Consider the following 19,361-nt stretch of genomic DNA (forward strand, 5'->3'; position numbering starts at 1 on the left):
TCTTTTGAAAATAGATATTGAACTGATGTTGCATTTGATTGGGTAAAAATGCTGTGAGTGAGGTACAGGACCCTTAGGAGAGTGTTTTTTATTTTAGCGTTTTTATCAGGGGAAAACTGTAGCATATTATTTTTTTAATACATATATTTTTTAAATCTATTTAACCCTATAAGTGAATGCATTGGATTAGTATATAACATTTTCAGATTCATTTTAAGATTAGTGCAATCCTAAGCCTAGAGGTTAAGAGTTTAAATGTTGTAAATTGACACTTTCCTAAAATAATCACATCACAATCATTTTTTTCACAAGTTCAATCACAAGTTTTTCAGAAAACATAAAAAAATATGTTATTTAAATTAATTATGGGTATTTAAAATGTGTTTATTATTCAGTTGAGCAGTAAATCCAACCCAAAAGCATTCCTGGGTCAACATTTTAAAAATAAAATGGATATCGAAAAGAGAGAAATCTGTTAACACTTCAACATTTTAACATTTTAACACATTAATAGCCACCAGGTATCACTTAAAAATAAGTATATACGTTTATATAGTATATAAATATTATTATTGACTAAGTTGTATATACCTTACCTATCAAAATCCATTGATAAACACATCAATTGAATAAGCAACAGTGATCCCTTGCTTGCTTAGTCATTTAATTCAACATAATCATTTAATATATATAGTAAAATATATTAACTAAAATCAGTATCTAGAATTATATTTTTGAAGTTTTTTTTTTGAGTTTTGAAAGTATAAATCAGGGTGGAATCACTATTTTGCCGATTTTTTTTATTTGTATGTTATTATATATGTATTAACTGCTTATTAATAAGTTTGCAAAAGTATTTGCAACCTGATTAATAACCATTAATATGCCCTTTTCAAAAATGTAGTCTTATAAAAGTCTTTAAAGCAATTTTAGAGCATTTCTAGCTAGTTTTATAAACTTACTGTAGCTGTTTTACTCGCAAAAATGCAAACAAAAAATGCAATACTAAAAAACACCCAATAAAACTCAATAATAAGAGTAATTAAACAGAATCTTCAGATTTAGAGTCTGAAGGGTTAACGTTAATGTGTAACGTTAGTGTGATAAATCAATCTTCATAGTAATTTATAGTAATTTATAGTAAATAGTTAAACATATTTAAATATAGATTATTATGACAGTTTTAATGTTAATTAATGGAGAACACAAAATAAGATCAGATTTGAGGTATTACGGTAATGATTTTAGCATATTAATGAGTGTGGAATCTGTTGCCATTTATACCTATGTTATTATATATTTATTAACTGCTTTTTAATGGGTTTTAAAGTGTTTGCAATCTAATTATTGACATTAATAAACTCTGTTATAAACCATTAATACACCCTTTTTAAAATGTAGTCTTATACAAGTCTTTAAAGCATTTCTAAAGCATTTCTAGCTGGTTTTATGAACGTACTGTAGCTGTTTTACAGTATTAACCATTTATAAACTCTGTTATAAACCATTAATAAGCCCTTTTTTGTAAATCCAGTCTTATTAAAAGCAATTTTAGCTAGTTTTATAAACTTGCTGTATCTGTTTTACTCACTAAAATGCAAACAAAAAAAATAGAATATAAAAAAAGAATATAAAATCCCTATAAAACTCAACAATAATAAGAGTAATTAAACAGAATCTTCAGATTTAGAGTCTGAAGGGTTAATGTTAGTGTGTATCTTATCGTCAGTGTGTAATACATTAATCTTCATAGTAATTTATGGTAATTTATATTAATGATTTTACAGTATTAATGCATGTGGAATCTGTTGCCATTTCTACCTATGTCTTTATATATTTATTAACTGTTTATTAATGGGTTTTAAAGTATTTGCAATCTAATTATTGACAATAATATACACCGTTATGAACCATTAATAAACATTAATATTTTTTTTTTAAATGTAGTCTTATAAAAGTCTTTAAAGCAATTTTAGAGCATTTCTAGCTGGTTTTATGAACGTACTGTAGCTGTTTTACAGTATTAACCATTTATAAACTCTGTTATAAACCATTAATAAGCCTTTTTTGTAAATCCAGTCTTATTAAAAGCAATTTTAGCTAGTTTTATAAACTTGCTGTATCTGTTTTACTCACTAAAATGCAAACCAAAAAAATGGTAAGAATATAAAATCCCAATAAAACTCAACAATAATAAGAGTAATTAAACAGAATCTTCAGATTTGGAGTCTGAAGGGTTAATGTTAGTGTGGATCTTATCGTCAGTGTGTGATACATCAATCTCTACTTCGTATCATCATCGATGCACAAACACGTCCTGACTGATAAACGTCTTACTTTCCAACATGCATTTTTTCCTTAACCACCTCTCTACCTACTGCTCACCTACACACACATACACACATACACACACACACACACACACACACACACACATGCACAGCTTTATCACAAGTGCACAAGTGAGTTACTAATCAATCCGTTAATTATTTAGACTAACTCTAGCTGTGTTATCACAAAAATGAACAATATTTTTGTCAGTAAATGTATTTAAAATTACTTTTTATTAGTTTTTTTGGTTATATACTGTTTTTTTAGCAGTGAAAATTTTAAATTGCCGCTGCTGATCCACCGCCCATGCAAATCAGCCTGAAACTTCACTTACGCAGATGCACTGTACGGCTGTGTGAGCCCTCTGCACTGTACTGCCCACTCGATTCCTGTCTGTTATGGAGCAAAAGAGCTAAATCGTATCTGGATGGAGAAACGGAGGGGAGACCCCTTCATTTTCCCTCCTTACTCAAAAAACAAGCATGAAAGCTTCTCTTTTTCTCCATTAGAAACAGGGGTGGTGTTTCAGTCTCATTCTTAGCCACTGTCTGCCTCTTCTTAAGAAACACACACACATATATACACACATATACACACACACACATATACACACACACACACACACAATTACAGACTGTTACTGTAGTTCTGTTTATCTGTTTCTCTCTATACTTTTATTATATCATTCTCCTCCTTTCACCCTGTTCTTTTTTCTTTTTTTCACTTCAGTGTGCATTAAAATTATAATTCATGCTTCAATACAGTGTTAATATAGTTGGAAGGGCTATTATTACTGCTCTTGAAGTTTATTTTCACCTCATATTCATTCATTCATTCTTATTTTTAATCTTGCATTTAAGATTAAGATTAATTTTAAGATTAGTGAACTCATAACCTAGGGGTTAAGGGTTTAAATGTTGTAAATTGACACCTCCCTATAAATAATGACTACTTTTTTTTTTGTATTTTAGAAAACACAAAATATATATGTTATCGTATTTATTATGGGTATTTAAAATGTGTTTATCATGCAGTTCAGCAGTAAATCCAACCCAAACCATTCCTGATTCAACGTTTTAAAAATAAAATATATACATATTGAAAAAAGAGAAATATGTTAACACTTTAACATTTAAAAAATTTAACACATAAATAGCCACCAGGTATCACTTTCAAATAGGATTATCCTTATAAAGTGTTTATAAAGGTTTTATAAATGGTTTATAAACATTATATAATTAATTTTTATTGATCAGGTTGTAAACGCCTTCGTTAAAAAACAAACAAAAAAAACAAAAATATTGATAAGCAGTTACTGTTGTTTGCTTGGTCATTTCATTCAACATAGTTATTAGATATAATTTACAGTAAAAAGTTATACATAGTTACTTAAAATATATTTTTATGACAGTTTTCATGTTTATTGGTGGAAAACACAAAATAATAATAAATCTATAGGGCTATAGTTACTGCTCTTGAAGTTTATTTTCACCTCATATCCAGAGTTTTATGGAGTTTTGTCACTTTGTTCTGATTAAATAATTATAAACTCAGGACTCTGAGTCTCTGATTCTGGGCTCGTCTGGGGGAATCATTTATTTTCTTGAATGAATAATCGCTTTTTGCTGTTGTTTTTCTATTTTAATCTGACAAAAGCGCTCATACGGCGAGGAACAGCAGCAGGAGCTCCTCAGAAAACGTTCAGTTCTCATTTGTCTCCATGCAAGACTAGATTATGTTCCAGAGGTTTTCAATTTTGTAAAAAAAAAAAAAAAAAAAAACGTATCGTTTTTAGTGCGTTATTTTGTAAGGTGCATAAAAAATAAATAAGTACAGTACCAGTTAAAAGTTAAGTACGAGCTAATATCGCCCTGGATTACCAAAACACTCAGCGTTCCTCAGTGTAGCGCTGTTGGGTGGCATTTACGTCCCACTAACGCTAGTGGTAAGTGGCTAATGCTAATGCTGCTGCACCCGGCCTTAGTGTAAATCTGGAAACCTAAGCTTACTGTAAATATACTGTATTTTTTTTTACGAGCTGTCTGCGCCATAATTCAAGAAATGCTGCTTTAATAATAAGATATCTGCACATCTGCAAACAGAACTGTCTGTATTATTATTATTATTTTTGTTTTTTACTTTCACTACTGCACGATTTACCTGTGTAGCATCCCTCTATCATTCTTCGCTCCTTATGCACCTTATATTTAACAGTCTGGAGCCGCTGTTTAACCAGTCAGAGAGCAGCCAGGCAACACTACCCCTCCTGTTCTATTTTGGGAGGAAGAGGAGGAAAGAATCAAACCCGCAGATCTTTTCTCCCTCCTTCTGTAGATGCTATCTGTGTCCACCTTCACTTTGGCAGAGGAAACCATCGCCTTCTTGCTTCGCTTCCTGTCACACACACACACACACACACACGTATATATATATATATATATATATATACACACACAACACAAGAACTAACACACACACACACCCTTGCATACACTAGCGCACGCACACAGGTTGCTGCCCCAATAAACACACACTTTTTCAAGGTTTTTTTCTCTCTCTCTCTCTCTCTCTCTCTCTCTCTCTCTCTCTCTCTCTCTCTCTACCTTTACACACGTTGAAGGTGTTGATGATGTAACTCACACTGAAGTGCAATATATGACTGTGGGTATATGGCCATACCAAGAGCGTATATGGCTTGTACATATATGCGACCTAAAATGTGAAACTCATATATTATATAGATGTATTAAACAAACAGATTGCTCTATTTTAAGCGTTTATTTTCTTTATTGTTGATTATTATGGCCTATTTATTAAGTCCTGCTGGAAAATGAAATCCGCACCTCCATGAAATGTAAATGATGATCAGTGATGGTTTGTTTGGAGAGTCATGTCTGTCATCTGCTGCTGTTGATCCACTGTGTTTTATTATCAAGTCTAAAGTCAGTGCAGTTTTGTTTTCCCTCAAAATCTTACAGCACTTCATATCTTACAGCTTCCCTCTGCTGATAACAACTTTTATAGAGATGTGGATTTCATTTTCCAGCAGGACTTGACACATTGCCCAAACTGCAGTGTACAAAAGTACCTGTTGGTCTTATATAATATTCTAATTTTCTAAGACACTGATTTTTGGGTTTTCATTGGCTGTAAGCTTCATAATCATCATAATCATCAACAATAAAAGAAATAAACGCTTAAAGAACGCTTATAGATCACTCTGTGTGTTTAATACATCTACTTAATATATGAGTTTTCAGTTAACAGCTGTGCTTGTGCTTGAATTTCTTGTCTCTTAATAAAGTTAGTTTGAGAGCATCAGTTAAAGTAAAGTAGTGAAGAGGTAGAGTTACAGGTATACAGTGAATAGTGAATATTTGAGTTATGTTTTAAAAAGAAAAGAAGATCAGTCAATCGAAAAAAAAATCATTCATACAAAGTGTAGTAATGTATATGTTGAGCATATCTGTTATATATGGTTATTTCTATTTGTTAGGTATCAGTACTGATTGTTGCCTCCGTCTGTGCCTAATTTTAAGGTTACATGAAACCATCAGTTTTTGTACAATTTCATCAAAACAAGCAGATTAATAGATTTCATATTCATATATAGTTCATATAAGTCATAAGTGGTGAGGTGCTATCTAACTAGTTCTAACTAGTTTGAACATTGGGCAACATGTTTATGGCAAGGTGACTTATGGTGAATTATTGCAATAGTGGGTGCATTTGGATGGGATTTTCCATTTTCTGAAGCTGGTAACAGCCTTAAAATAAAACAATCGTTATTACCACCCACAGTGGACAGTGCAGTGGGTGAGAATGATTGTGTAAACAGCAAGCAGCACAAGCAACAGTGCAAAACAGTGCTTTATCACACTCATCATCTTCCAAACTCAACTTTAAGCCACTACAGCCACCGTTCGTTTCTTCGTGTCCGTGTGAGAGTGGACTACGCTCTGTTCTCACACTGGTCACTTATAGCTGCGGTCAGTTTTATACGAGTAAACGGTCAAGGTGTTTCTGAGACCAGCAGAAAACCACCTGCACCTGGTCAGATGCCTCCAATCCACTCACCTTTACTTCACTTTTTTTTTTTTTTTTTTGATGGCATGCAATTAGAGTTTTTTTTTTTTTTTTTAGCAGATGCTAAACCACTTTAAGTCAAGTGCCTATAAAGCTTTATTAATGACCTGTGAACTAGAATATTTCTATGTAGGCTTTGTGTCGCCCACACTTTAATCTCCACACTACAGTCATATCTTAATTATGATCAGTTTCATAGTGCCTGAAGAGGAACCATGTGGGTTAATAAATAAATCGTATTAGCTTAAGTGCGTTCGGTTTAAAATGTGAATAATACACCTAGGATTTATGGGATAGGAAAACAAGCTTGAAATTGGACAGATTTACAGGTTTTTGCTTTAAGAAAAAAAAAATAGAGAAGATTTGAGGCTTTTATCGTATTCTGTTTTTTTTTTGTTTTTTTTTTTCCACAGGAAACCAAACGTTCAGTCAGAGAAGGAGACACTTTGTAGACACTGCAGCAAACCAGCTGTAGAAAACGCATGGAGACAGACATCCAGGTCACCACCCTCAGGTAAATCACACACATATACTGTACTAGTGCATCTCAAAATATTCTCATTATCAATAATTTGATAATGGTTTGAAGAGTCATGTCTGTCATCTGCTGGTGTTGATCCACTGTGTTTTATTATCAAGTCTAAAGTCAGTGCAGTTTTGTTTTTCCACAAAATCTTACAGCACTTCATATCTTACAGCTTCCCTCTGCTAAAAACAACTTTTATGGAGATATGGATTTCATTTACCAGCAGGACAATGCCAAAAGTACCACATTTTTATTGCATGGTTCTGTGCACTTCATTTTGTGCTCGTGTTAATGCTAGAAAATGCAAATTTGTAACTTCATTTCATGGCCAAGGCTGTTTTCACACCAGCACTTGCTTATGCATTAGCATTTGGTTCAGTTTAAACAGACTCTGATTGGTTTGTACCCTTAGTGCAGTTCATTTGAGCAGTGGAGGTGATCTCAATCCGGTTCCGTTTCGCTTGTGGTGAGAACATGATCTGGTCTTGATTCGACCCAGCTATCAAATATACTCCTTTTTTTATTTAGCTAAACTGCTGATGAGGCTCAGTTTAATCTGATAAATTAGCAAAAAACAATGCCAATTAACACAGCTCTGAACAAACACTGTCTCTGCTGCTGCTCCATGCAGTTTACACACTAAGAGCACGGTATGTGCCGCGTTCACTGCTCGAAGCGCAGCAGCAAATTTTCAGCATTCTGTGTTAAAGCAGCTTCACACTGTACTGATACACATATATACACACTGAAACACAGAATTATACTCTCTCGCTATATTTACTTTCTCGCTCCAGCACCAGACAGCTCTGTCCAATCAAAAGAGACGATTTGCTCGCATGATGTATTGGTGGTCATTTTGGTGCGTTTAGGTTTATACCTGTGTGAAACCAAACCAAACAGAGGTAGATAAACCTCCAAATAAACCAAATAAACGTATCAACTGATCTGGATCATAGAAACTTTCACAACTACAGGTGTAAAAACCTGAGCCAATTAGCATCATTCACTCTTTCATTCCTTTTATTAAGGGGTTAATGTCTGTAAAGATGGACTGCAAGGTTAAGGGCTTAATTTTATACATTCGGACTGAATAAAACTCAAACCTGAGTTGTATATACTGTATATGTATACATTGTGGCTCACTCTTGTGGTGCGTTCGTGCACTACTGTGGTTGACTGGTAAAAGGAACTGTACAGTACGTTCTGCACTGCCTGCTGGTTGGCTGTACAGTGCACTCCGAAAACACACAGTACCAGTCACCTTTTCTGTGTTGCATTTGTATTTTTGTGCATCTGAAACAGCATTTTTAAAATATGTTTTCCTTTATTTAATGCACTACCTATTTCTTTAATTCTACAACTTCCATCTGTATTAGTCTATTAGGTATTGCAGGTTTTAATGCTTTTCAGCGCAGCATCCTGTGTGTGTCTCTATGTGTGTGTCTTTTGGGTGGAGGGGGTGGAAGGGGTACTTTTAAATGAGTGGGTGAGTGAAAGAGAAAAAGAAAGAGAGAGAGAGAGAGAAAGAGAACGAATAAGAATAAGAGAGAAAGAGAGAGAGAGAGGTGATATGTTTGAAAAATAGGTGACGGGCCACCCGAAGATTTATGTCATTCTCGCAGCGGCACAAGTTGACGCCAGCTTCCATGTGTCCTTAGTTCTCACAAACTGTCTAAACAAAGACAAAAGTGTTAACCACGCTTTTCTTCTTCATCTTTTCAGCTGTACGAGAGAGGATGTGGTGTGTGTGTGTGTGTGTACACTTTAGAGCAGTACAGCAGGTCGCATGTTGAAAGTTGCCACAGGATGTTCTTATCTAAAAATGGGCCCCTTCTCAGCACGGTGGCAACGTTGGGATGACACTTTAGGCCTTGAGTTTTTATCATATCTCACCTTCTATACTATCAGGTTCGTGTGAAAAGCCTGGACCAACCATATACAACAGGTTATAAAGTTGGTTTGCATCACCGCAGCCCTTTGCTGGAGCTGAATGACCATTTTTATTTTTTTTATTTTTTTTATTTAAGTATCTAGTGTTCACTTTTGTTAAAAAAAGCTATATCCTATCTTATATAATATATAATATAGTATCTGCCATACTGTAGTGGACCAACTACTGTACACTATTCAACTCAGAACAAATTGGGAACCTGGTCAAATAAATAAATAAATAAATAAATAAATAGACAAATAATTAAATATATAAATGGACCAGTCAACCGCTGCCTGGGAAGAGAAATAGGTCAGTTTAGCCCTTTAAAAAAACGTCAGTCGTGTCAGTCGTGTCAGTCGACTGACCACAATGACCTGCTTCTCTCCTGCGCACGAAAACAGGCTCAAGTTATCAGAGGATATGAACTTATTTTACCCTGATTGTGTGATTTAGCATGTACGAATTGTATATAATGCATTTTATTTGACTTTCGCATGGCATCGACACCAGTCAATGAATATAGATGGAGTGACTGTCTAACTGCAATGGAAGGTTTACTAATAGAAAGTCTATTATTGTATGTAGGCAGAGTATCAATATCAAAGCATTGAAATATTACATTGAATATTGAGATTATATTAACAGAATGTGCAGGATAGGAAAGTACCTACAGGTGATTTACATTAGTCTGCTGGGATTAGAAGCAGCATCACTTTTATATAATTATTTGCAATATTTCTTTTTGGCTGTTACGAGGCACGATGAGCAATAGCCAGCCTTTAACGAGGGCTGAAATCACTTTGCCACCTGGACAATGTCCTCAATTTATCTGGAGTCTGGAGTCCAAACACACCAGACAGTTTTCGGGAGGTCACTGCAGAGGATTCAGCATTTCAAAATGTCTGAAACAACCCTTACTAAAATAGGGTAGTTTATGTTAGCATGGAGTACTATAGCTGGTGTATGGTAGAATAGAAAGTACTTTTGGGTAATATAGAAAGTATATGGTAGTATAGGGAGTATAGGGTTGTATTAGGTAAGGTTGGGTTATATAGGTAGTATAGGGAATATAGGGTAGTTATGGGAGCATTGGGAGGGTTGAGTAGTATAGACAGTAGAGGGTAAAATAGGCAGTATATGAGTATGGGGAGTATAGATAGGGTAGAATAGAGTTGTTTAGTGAGTATAAATAGTATAGGGAGCATAAGGTAGTATATGGTAGTATAGAGAGTATAGGGTAGTGCTAGGTAGTGTTGGCTAGTATAGAGTAGTACACACTAGAATAAAGATTATAGGGTAGTATAGAAAGTATAGAGTAGTATGCAGTTTTTAAAGATAATAGGGTAGTATATCGTAGTATAGAGAAAATAGGGTAGTATGTGGTAGTATAGAGAGTATAGGGTAGTATATGGAAGTATAGAGAGTATAGGGTTGTATTAGGTAATGTTGGGTGTTATTAGGTAGTGTTGATTAGTACAGGGTAGTATACAGTGTTTAGGGAGTATAGGGTAGTATATGGTAGTATAGAGAGTATAGGGTAGTATATGGAAGTATAGAGAGTATAGGGTTGTATTAGGTAATGCTGAATAATATAGACAGGATAAGGTGTCATTAAGTAGTGTTGATTAGTACAGGGTAGTATACAGTGTTTAGGGAGTATAGGGTAGTATATGGTAGTATAGAGTGTATAGGGTAGTACTAGAAAATGTTGAGCAATTCAGACAGTATAGGGTTGTGCTACGTAGTGGTGATTAGTATAGGGTAGTGTACAGTGTTTAGGGTATATAGGGTAGTATATGCTGGTATAAAAAGTATAGGGTAGTACTAGGTAATGTTTAGTAATATAGACAGTATAAGGTAATAAATAGCAGTACATATAGGGAGGTATATGGTAGTATATAGTGTATAGGGTAGTATTAGGTAATGAGTAATATAGAGATAGTATAGTAGTTATGGGAATTTTGAGAGGGTTGAGTAGTATAGAGAGTATGTTGTAATATAGGCAGTATAGGAAATATAGGCTAGTATAGAGAGCATTGGGAAGTATAGGGATTACAGATTATGTAAAATAGAGTTATGTAGTGGGTATAAATAGTATAGCGTATACTCGACCCTACACTACAGGTCACTATACTCTCTATACTACTCTAAAAATTCAATGTTACCATACTATACTTCAATACCAACTGCTCATTTTAAAGCATTTAAATATATATATATATATATATATATATATATATATATATATATATATATATATATATATATATATATATATATATATATATATATATATATCAGATCAGTATCAGCCAGTATTAAGAAAGAGATATCATGGCATCTCTGTATTAAAGAATTAGAATTGCCTCACACACCCTTTTACACAGCAAGGCTACCTATCACAGATACATCTGTGAAACGGTTTTCTCCACTTCAAAGCAGCTTTAGTGCGTTCACAAATGTTAAGGTGTCAACAGGGAAGAAAGTAAGCCTGGTCAGTGCATGTGTGAAAATATGCACCACGCCAGCATCATCACTGTCTATTTCCGTTATTCTTCATGAAATGTTTTTTTTCTTTCTTTCTTTTCTTTTTTTTTGCATTATGAACTATTGACCTAATTATACTATACTTTCAATTGCATTGTTGGGAGGCCAGTTACAATAACTATTATTATTAAACTATTATTATTATTTATTTAGTTTTTAATGACAAATACAGTTCTTTTATATAGATTTCGTTTGTGTTTGCTTTTTTTTTTATTATACTTTTATCATACTTGCATCAGGTTAACAAACACATTTTAATATCAAACAAAGATAACCTGAGTAAATATAAAAACAAACAAAAAACGATCCAAACCAATACAGCCCTGTGTGAAAAAAAAAATGATTTGCCTCTAAACTTAATACTAAGCATTCGCAATAACTGGCAAAGAGTTTTTTACATCTCTGTGGAGGAATTTTATTCCATTCTTCTTAACAGAATTGTTTTAATTCAGACACATCCACAGCATCTCAATCAGACTTTAACTAGACCCTCCAAAACCTTTATTTAGTTTTTTTGTTTGTTTGTTTGTTTGTTTAAGCCATTTAAAGGTGGACTGTTTTTTTGTGCTTTGGGTCATTGTCCTGCTGCAGAACCCAAGTACTCCTGAGCTTGAGGTCACAAACTGATAGATGGATATTCTCCATTTAGGATTTTCTGGTAAACAGCAGAATTCCTGCTTTCATCTATTAAAGCAAGTTGTCCAGCAGCCCCAGACCATCATAACACTACCACCACCATGTTTTACATTCAATATGTTACACACACCTTCCAAAAAAATCCAATTTTTTGCCTTGGAACTTTCCCATGGTTACCCATTTTCACCCAGTCTCTTTCCTATTATTTTTGAATCATTAACACTGATCTTAACTGAGGCTTAAGTGAGATCCTGCAGTTCTTTAAATGTTGTTCTGGGTTCTTTTGGGATCTCCTGGATGAGTTCTTTATGCCCTTTTGGAGTAAATTTGTTCGATCGGCCGGTCACTCCTGGGAAGGTTCACCAGTGTTCCAGGTGTTCTTCTTTAGTGAATAATAGTGAGTCACTGTGGTTCTCTGGAGTCCCAAAGCTTTAGAAATGACTTTATAACCTTTTACACATTATTTTCTAATCTGTTTTTTGAATTTGTTAAATCTCACAACGTAATGTGCTGCTTTTTGAGATCTTTTATCTGCTTTATGTTGTCAAACATGTTCTATTTAAGTGATTTCTGGATTCTACAGGTCTGACAGTAATCAGGCATGAGTATGGCTAAAGAAATTGAAATTAAAGCTTCCCAAAAAATGTGGTTAATTACAGTTTATTGATCTGGGCGCAAAGATCTTTTTACATAGGATTATTTATTTATTTGTTTGTTTTGCTAGCTTTTTTTCCTTTTATAAAATAAATCATAATTTAAAATCTGCTTTTAATATTTACTTAGGTTACCTTTTTCTGTTATCGAAGTTTGTTTGATAATCTGAAAAATGTAAGAAACAAAAGAACAAAAGAAATCTGTAAGGGGCAAATACTTTTTCACGGCAGTGTACATTTAAAAATGATTTTAGAAATATATATAAACTCATCTGTAGTTTATTTACCAGTCGATGTTACTGGAAACAGCATCACACATTGGCTTAATATAAAAGTCACAGATTGACCCATGATAAGATAAAGTGTTATAATTGACACATTTTCTTTAACGCGTGCACACACACACACACACACACACACATTGATTTAACACGTGTTTAACCCCTGCAGAAATAAGGTTGCAACCACAGCAGCCATTAACAGACTGATGTGGACAACAGTTATTAAATAGAGTATTAAAAAGAGTTTATCCTGCTTTTGTTGGAGTAACTGTCTCTTTTCATATTTGGAACATCACTGTGAGAATTTGATTGCAAATTACAGGTCATCCCAAAAATCTGGATAAGGCACCATAAAGATAGAGTCAACATGTTTTACATGTTTTACTTTTTACTTTTTGCTTCGTTTACAGAGTTTTTTACCTTGTATAGAAAGTTTTTTTATAGCCTTATATGTTTTATTTAGTTTCTTCTGCGTTTAATTTATGTTGAATATGTTTCTTATCTATCTATCTATGTTAACTCTATGTTTTTTTGCAAGACTTTAAAAGTGTCTATATGGGACATAACTCTATGGGGGGTTAAAATGTCTTATATTACAAATAAACTTTTCACATAGTGTACATTTTTAAAGGCACACTATGCAACTCTTTGTTGGTCTCTAACAAAAAGATCTAACCATTGTAGGGACATCAATAAGAGCTGGTCTAGACAGACACAATAGTTTTGTGAGTTTTATGGCAAATAGCAAACGTTACTAAATCTTTTACTGGTTTCTGATTTACGCAGTTCCAATGGAACTGGTCATATTCCTGCTGACCACTATTACTGTATTACTTTTGAATGTTACTGTATATTTTATTATCTCTTTTTCTCATTCTCTTTGCCAGGTTCAGAGGAGTATCACGGCTGTAAGTTCTGTAGGAGCGGGATGAGGGAGAAGAGATCTCTGCGGTCACTTCGGAGAGGACTAGGGGGGGAGAAACCCTACCAGTGTAAACACTGCAGCAAGAGATTCAGCCTGAAACACCAGCTGGACACACATCTCAGAGTGCACACAGGTACAACACACAGCAAATTATACTACATGTACAAAAGTAATGTAGTTATTATTCTTCCAGTCATAAAGATTAGTATGAAACACTCCTGTTTTTAGTTTAGTTTAGTTTATTAATCTCCTTCCAATACCATCTAAAACCTCCTGAAAGACATTTGATATTTGGGTCAGTTTTACTGGTATGGTGTTGCTAATTTACCACTTTGGTCATGCAACATTAGTTATGATCATTTTCTTGCTCATTTATCGTCTTGGTCATGCTATTTTGGTCAAGCTAGTGTGGTCATGATAATTTAGCATCTTGGTCATGCTAATGTACTATTATGGTCATGCCAGTTTATCAGCTTGGTCATGCTAATTTACTGTCTAGCTCATGCTAGATTGGTCATGCTAATTTACTGTCTTAGTTATGCTAATTTACCATTATGGTAATGCTTATTTACCAACTTGGTCATGCCAGTTTATCAGCTTGGTCATGCTAATTTACTGTCTTGGTCATGCTAGATTGGTCATGCTAATTTACCAGCTTGGTCATGCTAATTTACTGTCTTGGTCATGCAAGATTGGTCATGCTAATATTTCAGCCTGGTCATTGTAATTTACTATCTTAGTCATGCTTGATTGATCATGCTAATTTACCATCTTGCTCACGCTTTATTGGTCATTTACCAGTCTGGTCATGCTAATTTAATCTCAGTTATGCCAATTTACCATCTCGGTTATGCTAGTTTACCATCTTGGTCATGCTTGATTGGTCATGCTAATTTCCTAGCTTGGTCTTGCTAGACTTATCATGCTAATTTACCGTCTTGGTCATGCCAGTTTACCAACTTGGTCATGCAACATTGGTTATGATAATTTACCCACTTGGTCATGCTAATTTATCAGCTTCATCATGCTAGTAAAACAATACAGTCAATCTTGATCATACTCTTTAACCAGTTTGATGATGACGGTCTAACTTGTAGATTAACTAAACCATCAAACATGCCCTATACCAGTCAAGAGCTAAGTCTGAGCTAGCCACTCTGTTTTTTTCTGCATTTATATCTTCTGTTGTAACGTCTTTAGTCATGCCGTTAAGTTGAGGCTGCTCGTTAAAACTCAATTTCTTGTAAAGCCGATTAACAGCTTTTAGAATATCACACACTGATCTAAACAACAGTGAAATCTACACTTTCTGTAGAAGAGCCAGTCATTCTGGTGGATGTAATGATGTGGAGTTTCACTCTTTCACTCTCTTATGGTGCAGTTGAAGAGATCCAGACACTGATTAGCTGTGTGTGCAGCGTGCATGCAGGAAGAAAGCAGTAAAAGCTGCTTCATCACACCTGTGCGGTTATTGTACTTACTAGAAAACTGTCTGTCTGATTTTAAACACACTAATCGTGAGCCCTGATTTCACAGCACTTTTGTCATACAAAAAAAAAAATCTTAAAATAAAAGACTTGATGAAGAAGTAAAAAAAAAGAATTATATTAAGCTGAAGCAATTAAATTATGTTTAAATAAATACTCTGAATCAAAAATGTTTTTTTTTTCCCATTCCTGTTCTGTTTGTCCTTGTGCTCTAATGATTTCAATATCATATTAGCACAATGTACTGTATATGTACCCTATCAAGCTCTTAAGAGCTTCTCTCTTTTATTACACCCTTTAAAAGTAGTGCGCACACCATACCTTTAGTGCTTTAGTTTAAGTAAAGCAGGTAGTTTCACACTTTTTTTCTGTGGACACTTTTGAGTCTGATTTTTACTGATATTATTTGGTTTTAGAAACATCATATAAATATTGTGTTTGAAGCACTAAAGGTAAATAATATTATAATATTGGTTGGGGAAGGAGATTTTTTTTTCTCACTTTTTTAGGTGTTTTTTTGTTTCAATGGGTTTCTTGTAGATTTAGCTTTACCGCACTGGGATGTCATTCATCGCTATTTTTAGAAAGAGTAAGCTCCGCCCTTTTTTAACCATATATGGATTATGTTTATCTGTGAAGGGATTCCTGAGTAATTAAGCTGAGAACACAAGGTGAGATTTTGGACGTGAAATCAGTCTGTAGGGTTCCTAAATTTTCCTCCATTTCTATCTATCTATCTATCTATCTATCTATCTATCTATCTGTCTATCTATCTATCTATCTATCTATCTATCTATCTATCTATCTATCTATCTAAGGGTTAAAAAGCTAAAACGCTATCTGTATTAATGTAATTTTTATCTGAATTTTATTTAATTTTTAAAAAAATTTGATCTCTTTTTCTCTCCAGGTGAGAAGCCGTTCGAGTGTCGTCTCTGTGGTCAGCGATCTCGCGATTACTCAGCCATGATCAAACACCTGCGTACGCACGGCGGGGCCACGCCCTACCAGTGCACCCTGTGCCTGGAGTTCTGCAGCAGTTTGGCCACCATGCAGAAGCACCTGAAGAGCCACCCCAACCAGGACTTCCCCCCAAACTGGAGCCTGAGCAGCACCTACCTCTACACCTGCCACACCTAACACCCAGCTCCGCTCTCCGCACACAGGCCAAGCTTTAACACGCTTTCAACACCAAACATCTACAACCACAATACATTTAATAACTTATTTTATTAATATTAATCATTTTATATTGTAATATGTGTATAATATCATAATAATAATAATAATAATAATAATAATAATAATAATAATAATAATAATAATAATAATATGTCACAAATCCTCCACTCAGTGTTTCCTTCACCACAGTGTTTGCCTGCTACAGTTACAGTAAATAAATGTACATAATAATAGATGTAGCATGCTATTAAAACAGGTCAAAATAATATTCTCACCCTTATAAAAACCGTCCACCTCATTCTATTTTATATAAAAGAGTTTATAAACTACCAGTTTTTTTTTCATGCATCTTGGCATCATGTTCTCCTCCTCCACCAGTCTTACACACTGCTTTTGGATAACTGCTTTACTCCTGGTGCAAAAATTAATTCAAGCAGTTCAGTTTGGTGGTTTGATGGTTTGTGATCATCCATCTTCCTCTTGATTATATTCCAGAGGTTTTTAATTTGGTAAAATCAAAGAAAATCATAATTTTAAGTGGTTTCTTATTTTTTTTCCCCATATATATGGAAAATATGCACACCCCTTTTATATATCAGACTAAACAAAAAGAGAAGTAAGCTTGGGAATAAATATGGACAGTCTATAATCCTGATTTGATCAGATTTTGATACTGCGTGCTTCATGATTGCTGCTTTTAAACATTGTCATTTGCATTTTAAATGCAGTAGCTCAAACCATTTCAGTGTCTCTCAGCATGTGGGATTTGTTCTCGTGCTCGTTTTGCTCTTTGTAACAGTTGTATAATGATTTTAAAACTATTTTCAGTTTATTTGTGAGCTATTTTAATGGAGTGTATTAATGAATTAATGAATAAAGCATTATTATAACTGCCACCTAAATAAATGTGTCTTTATTAATCCTGAAAGTGCCTTTATTAATCCAGAAAGTGTCTTTATTAATCCTGAAAGTGTCTTTATTAATCCTGAAAGTGTCTTTATTAATCCAGAAAGTGTCTTTATTAATCCTGAAAGTGCCTTTATTAATCCAGAAAGTGTCTTTATTAATCCTGAAAGTGTCTTTATTAATCCTGAAAGTGCCTTTATTAATCCTGAAAGTGTCTTTATTAATCCTGAAAGTGCCTTTATTAATCCAGAAAGTGTCTTTATTAATCCAGAAAGTGTCTTTATTAATCCAGAAAGTGTCTTTATTAATCCAGAAAGTGTCTTTATTAATCCTGAAAGTGTCTTTATTAATCCTGAAAGTGCCTTTATTAATCCAGAAAGTGTCTTTATTAATCCTGAAAGTGTCTTTATTAATCCTGAAAGTGCCTTTATTAATCCAGAAAGTGTCTTTATTAATCCTGAAAGTGTCTTTATTAATCCTGAAAGTGTCTTTATTAATCCAGAAAGTGTCTTTATTAATCCAGAAAGTGTCTTTATTATTTCAGAAAGTGTCTTTATTAATCCAGAATGTCTTCATTAATCCAGAATGCGTCTTTATTAATCCAGAAAGTGTCTTTATTAATCCAGAAAGTGTCTTTATTAATCCAGAGAGCGTCTTTATTAATCCAGAATGTCTTCATTAATCCAGAATGCGTCTTTATTAATCCAGAAATTGTCTTTATTAATCCAGAAAGTGTCTTTATTAATCCAGAATGTCTTCATTAATCCAGAAAGTGTCTTTATTATTTCAGAATGCGTCTTTATTAATCCAGAAAGTGTCTTTATTAATCCAGAAAGTGTCTTTATTAATCCAGAAAGTGTCTTTATTAATACAGAAAGTGTCTTTATTAATCCAGAAGGCGTCTTTATTATTTCAGAAAGTGTCTTTATTAATCCAGAAAGTGTCTTTATTAATACAGAAAGTGTCTTTATTAATCCAGAATGTGTCTTTATTAATCCAGAATGCGTCTTTATTAATCCAGAGAGTGTCTTTATTAATCCAGAAAGTGTCTTTATTAATCCAGAATGCGTCTTTATTATTTCAGAAAGTGTCTTTATTATTTCAGAAAGTGTCTTTATTAATCCAGAAAGTGTCTTTATTATTTCAGAAAGTGTCTTTATTAATCCAGAATGCGTCTTTATTAATCCAGAATGTCTTCATTAATCCAGAGAGTGTCTTTATTAATCCAGAAAGTGTCTTTATTAATCCAGAATGTCTTCATTAATCCAGAGAGTGTCTTTATTAATCCAGAAAGTGTCTTTATTAATCCTTCACCGAGGCTCATATGATTGTTAGTCACTTGGCACCCTCTTGAGGCCAGTCTCCATAGTAAACATAATTTCAACAATTTCAATAATTTTAATATTTTTCAACATGTACTGGTATTTCAACTACAGCTTGTATTTATAATGATTTTCTATTTCTTAATTATAGTTATAGAATAAATAATGAATATTAAATCATATTTTACAGTGGAAGTATTCATACTCCTCGCACATATTCACATTTAGTCACCTTACAACCATAAATTAAATGTATTTGTTTTTCTTTGAGATTTAAGTGATCTTTAAATGAACATTCACTGTAGCTCTGGCTGTATGTTTTTGCTTTGTTTTTAGGTTAAGTTAATTTTTGGTCTGATCTGGAAACAGGTTTAAACAATGGTTTTCTTCTTGCCACTCTTCCATAAAGGCCAGATTTTTGGAGTGCACGATTTATAGTTGTCCTGTGGACAGATTCTCCTGATGCACCTGAGCTGTGGATCTCTGCAGCTCCTCCAGAGTGATCATGGACCTCTTGGCTGCTCCTCCTTGCTGGATCTATTAGTT

General features: G+C 33.8%; 1 protein-coding gene across 1 annotated transcript in view; it reads left to right on the top strand.

Annotated features, from left to right (window-relative positions):
- zbtb32 (zinc finger and BTB domain containing 32) overlaps window positions 1-16,913 on the top strand; it is a 38,393-nt gene extending 21,480 nt beyond the window's left edge. The window contains exons 3-5 of the mRNA XM_022687169.2: window positions 6,831-6,931; window positions 13,881-14,051; window positions 16,316-16,913. Of these exons, the coding sequence (XP_022542890.2) occupies window positions 6,831-6,931; window positions 13,881-14,051; window positions 16,316-16,545 (502 nt within the window). The 3' untranslated portion in view covers window positions 16,546-16,913. The remainder of the gene's footprint in view (window positions 1-6,830; window positions 6,932-13,880; window positions 14,052-16,315) is intronic.
- Window positions 16,914-19,361: the final 2,448 nt, after the last annotated feature.

Source organism: Astyanax mexicanus, chromosome 18, assembly GCF_023375975.1.
Source record: "Astyanax mexicanus isolate ESR-SI-001 chromosome 18, AstMex3_surface, whole genome shotgun sequence".
NCBI lineage: Eukaryota > Metazoa > Chordata > Actinopteri > Characiformes > Acestrorhamphidae > Astyanax > Astyanax mexicanus.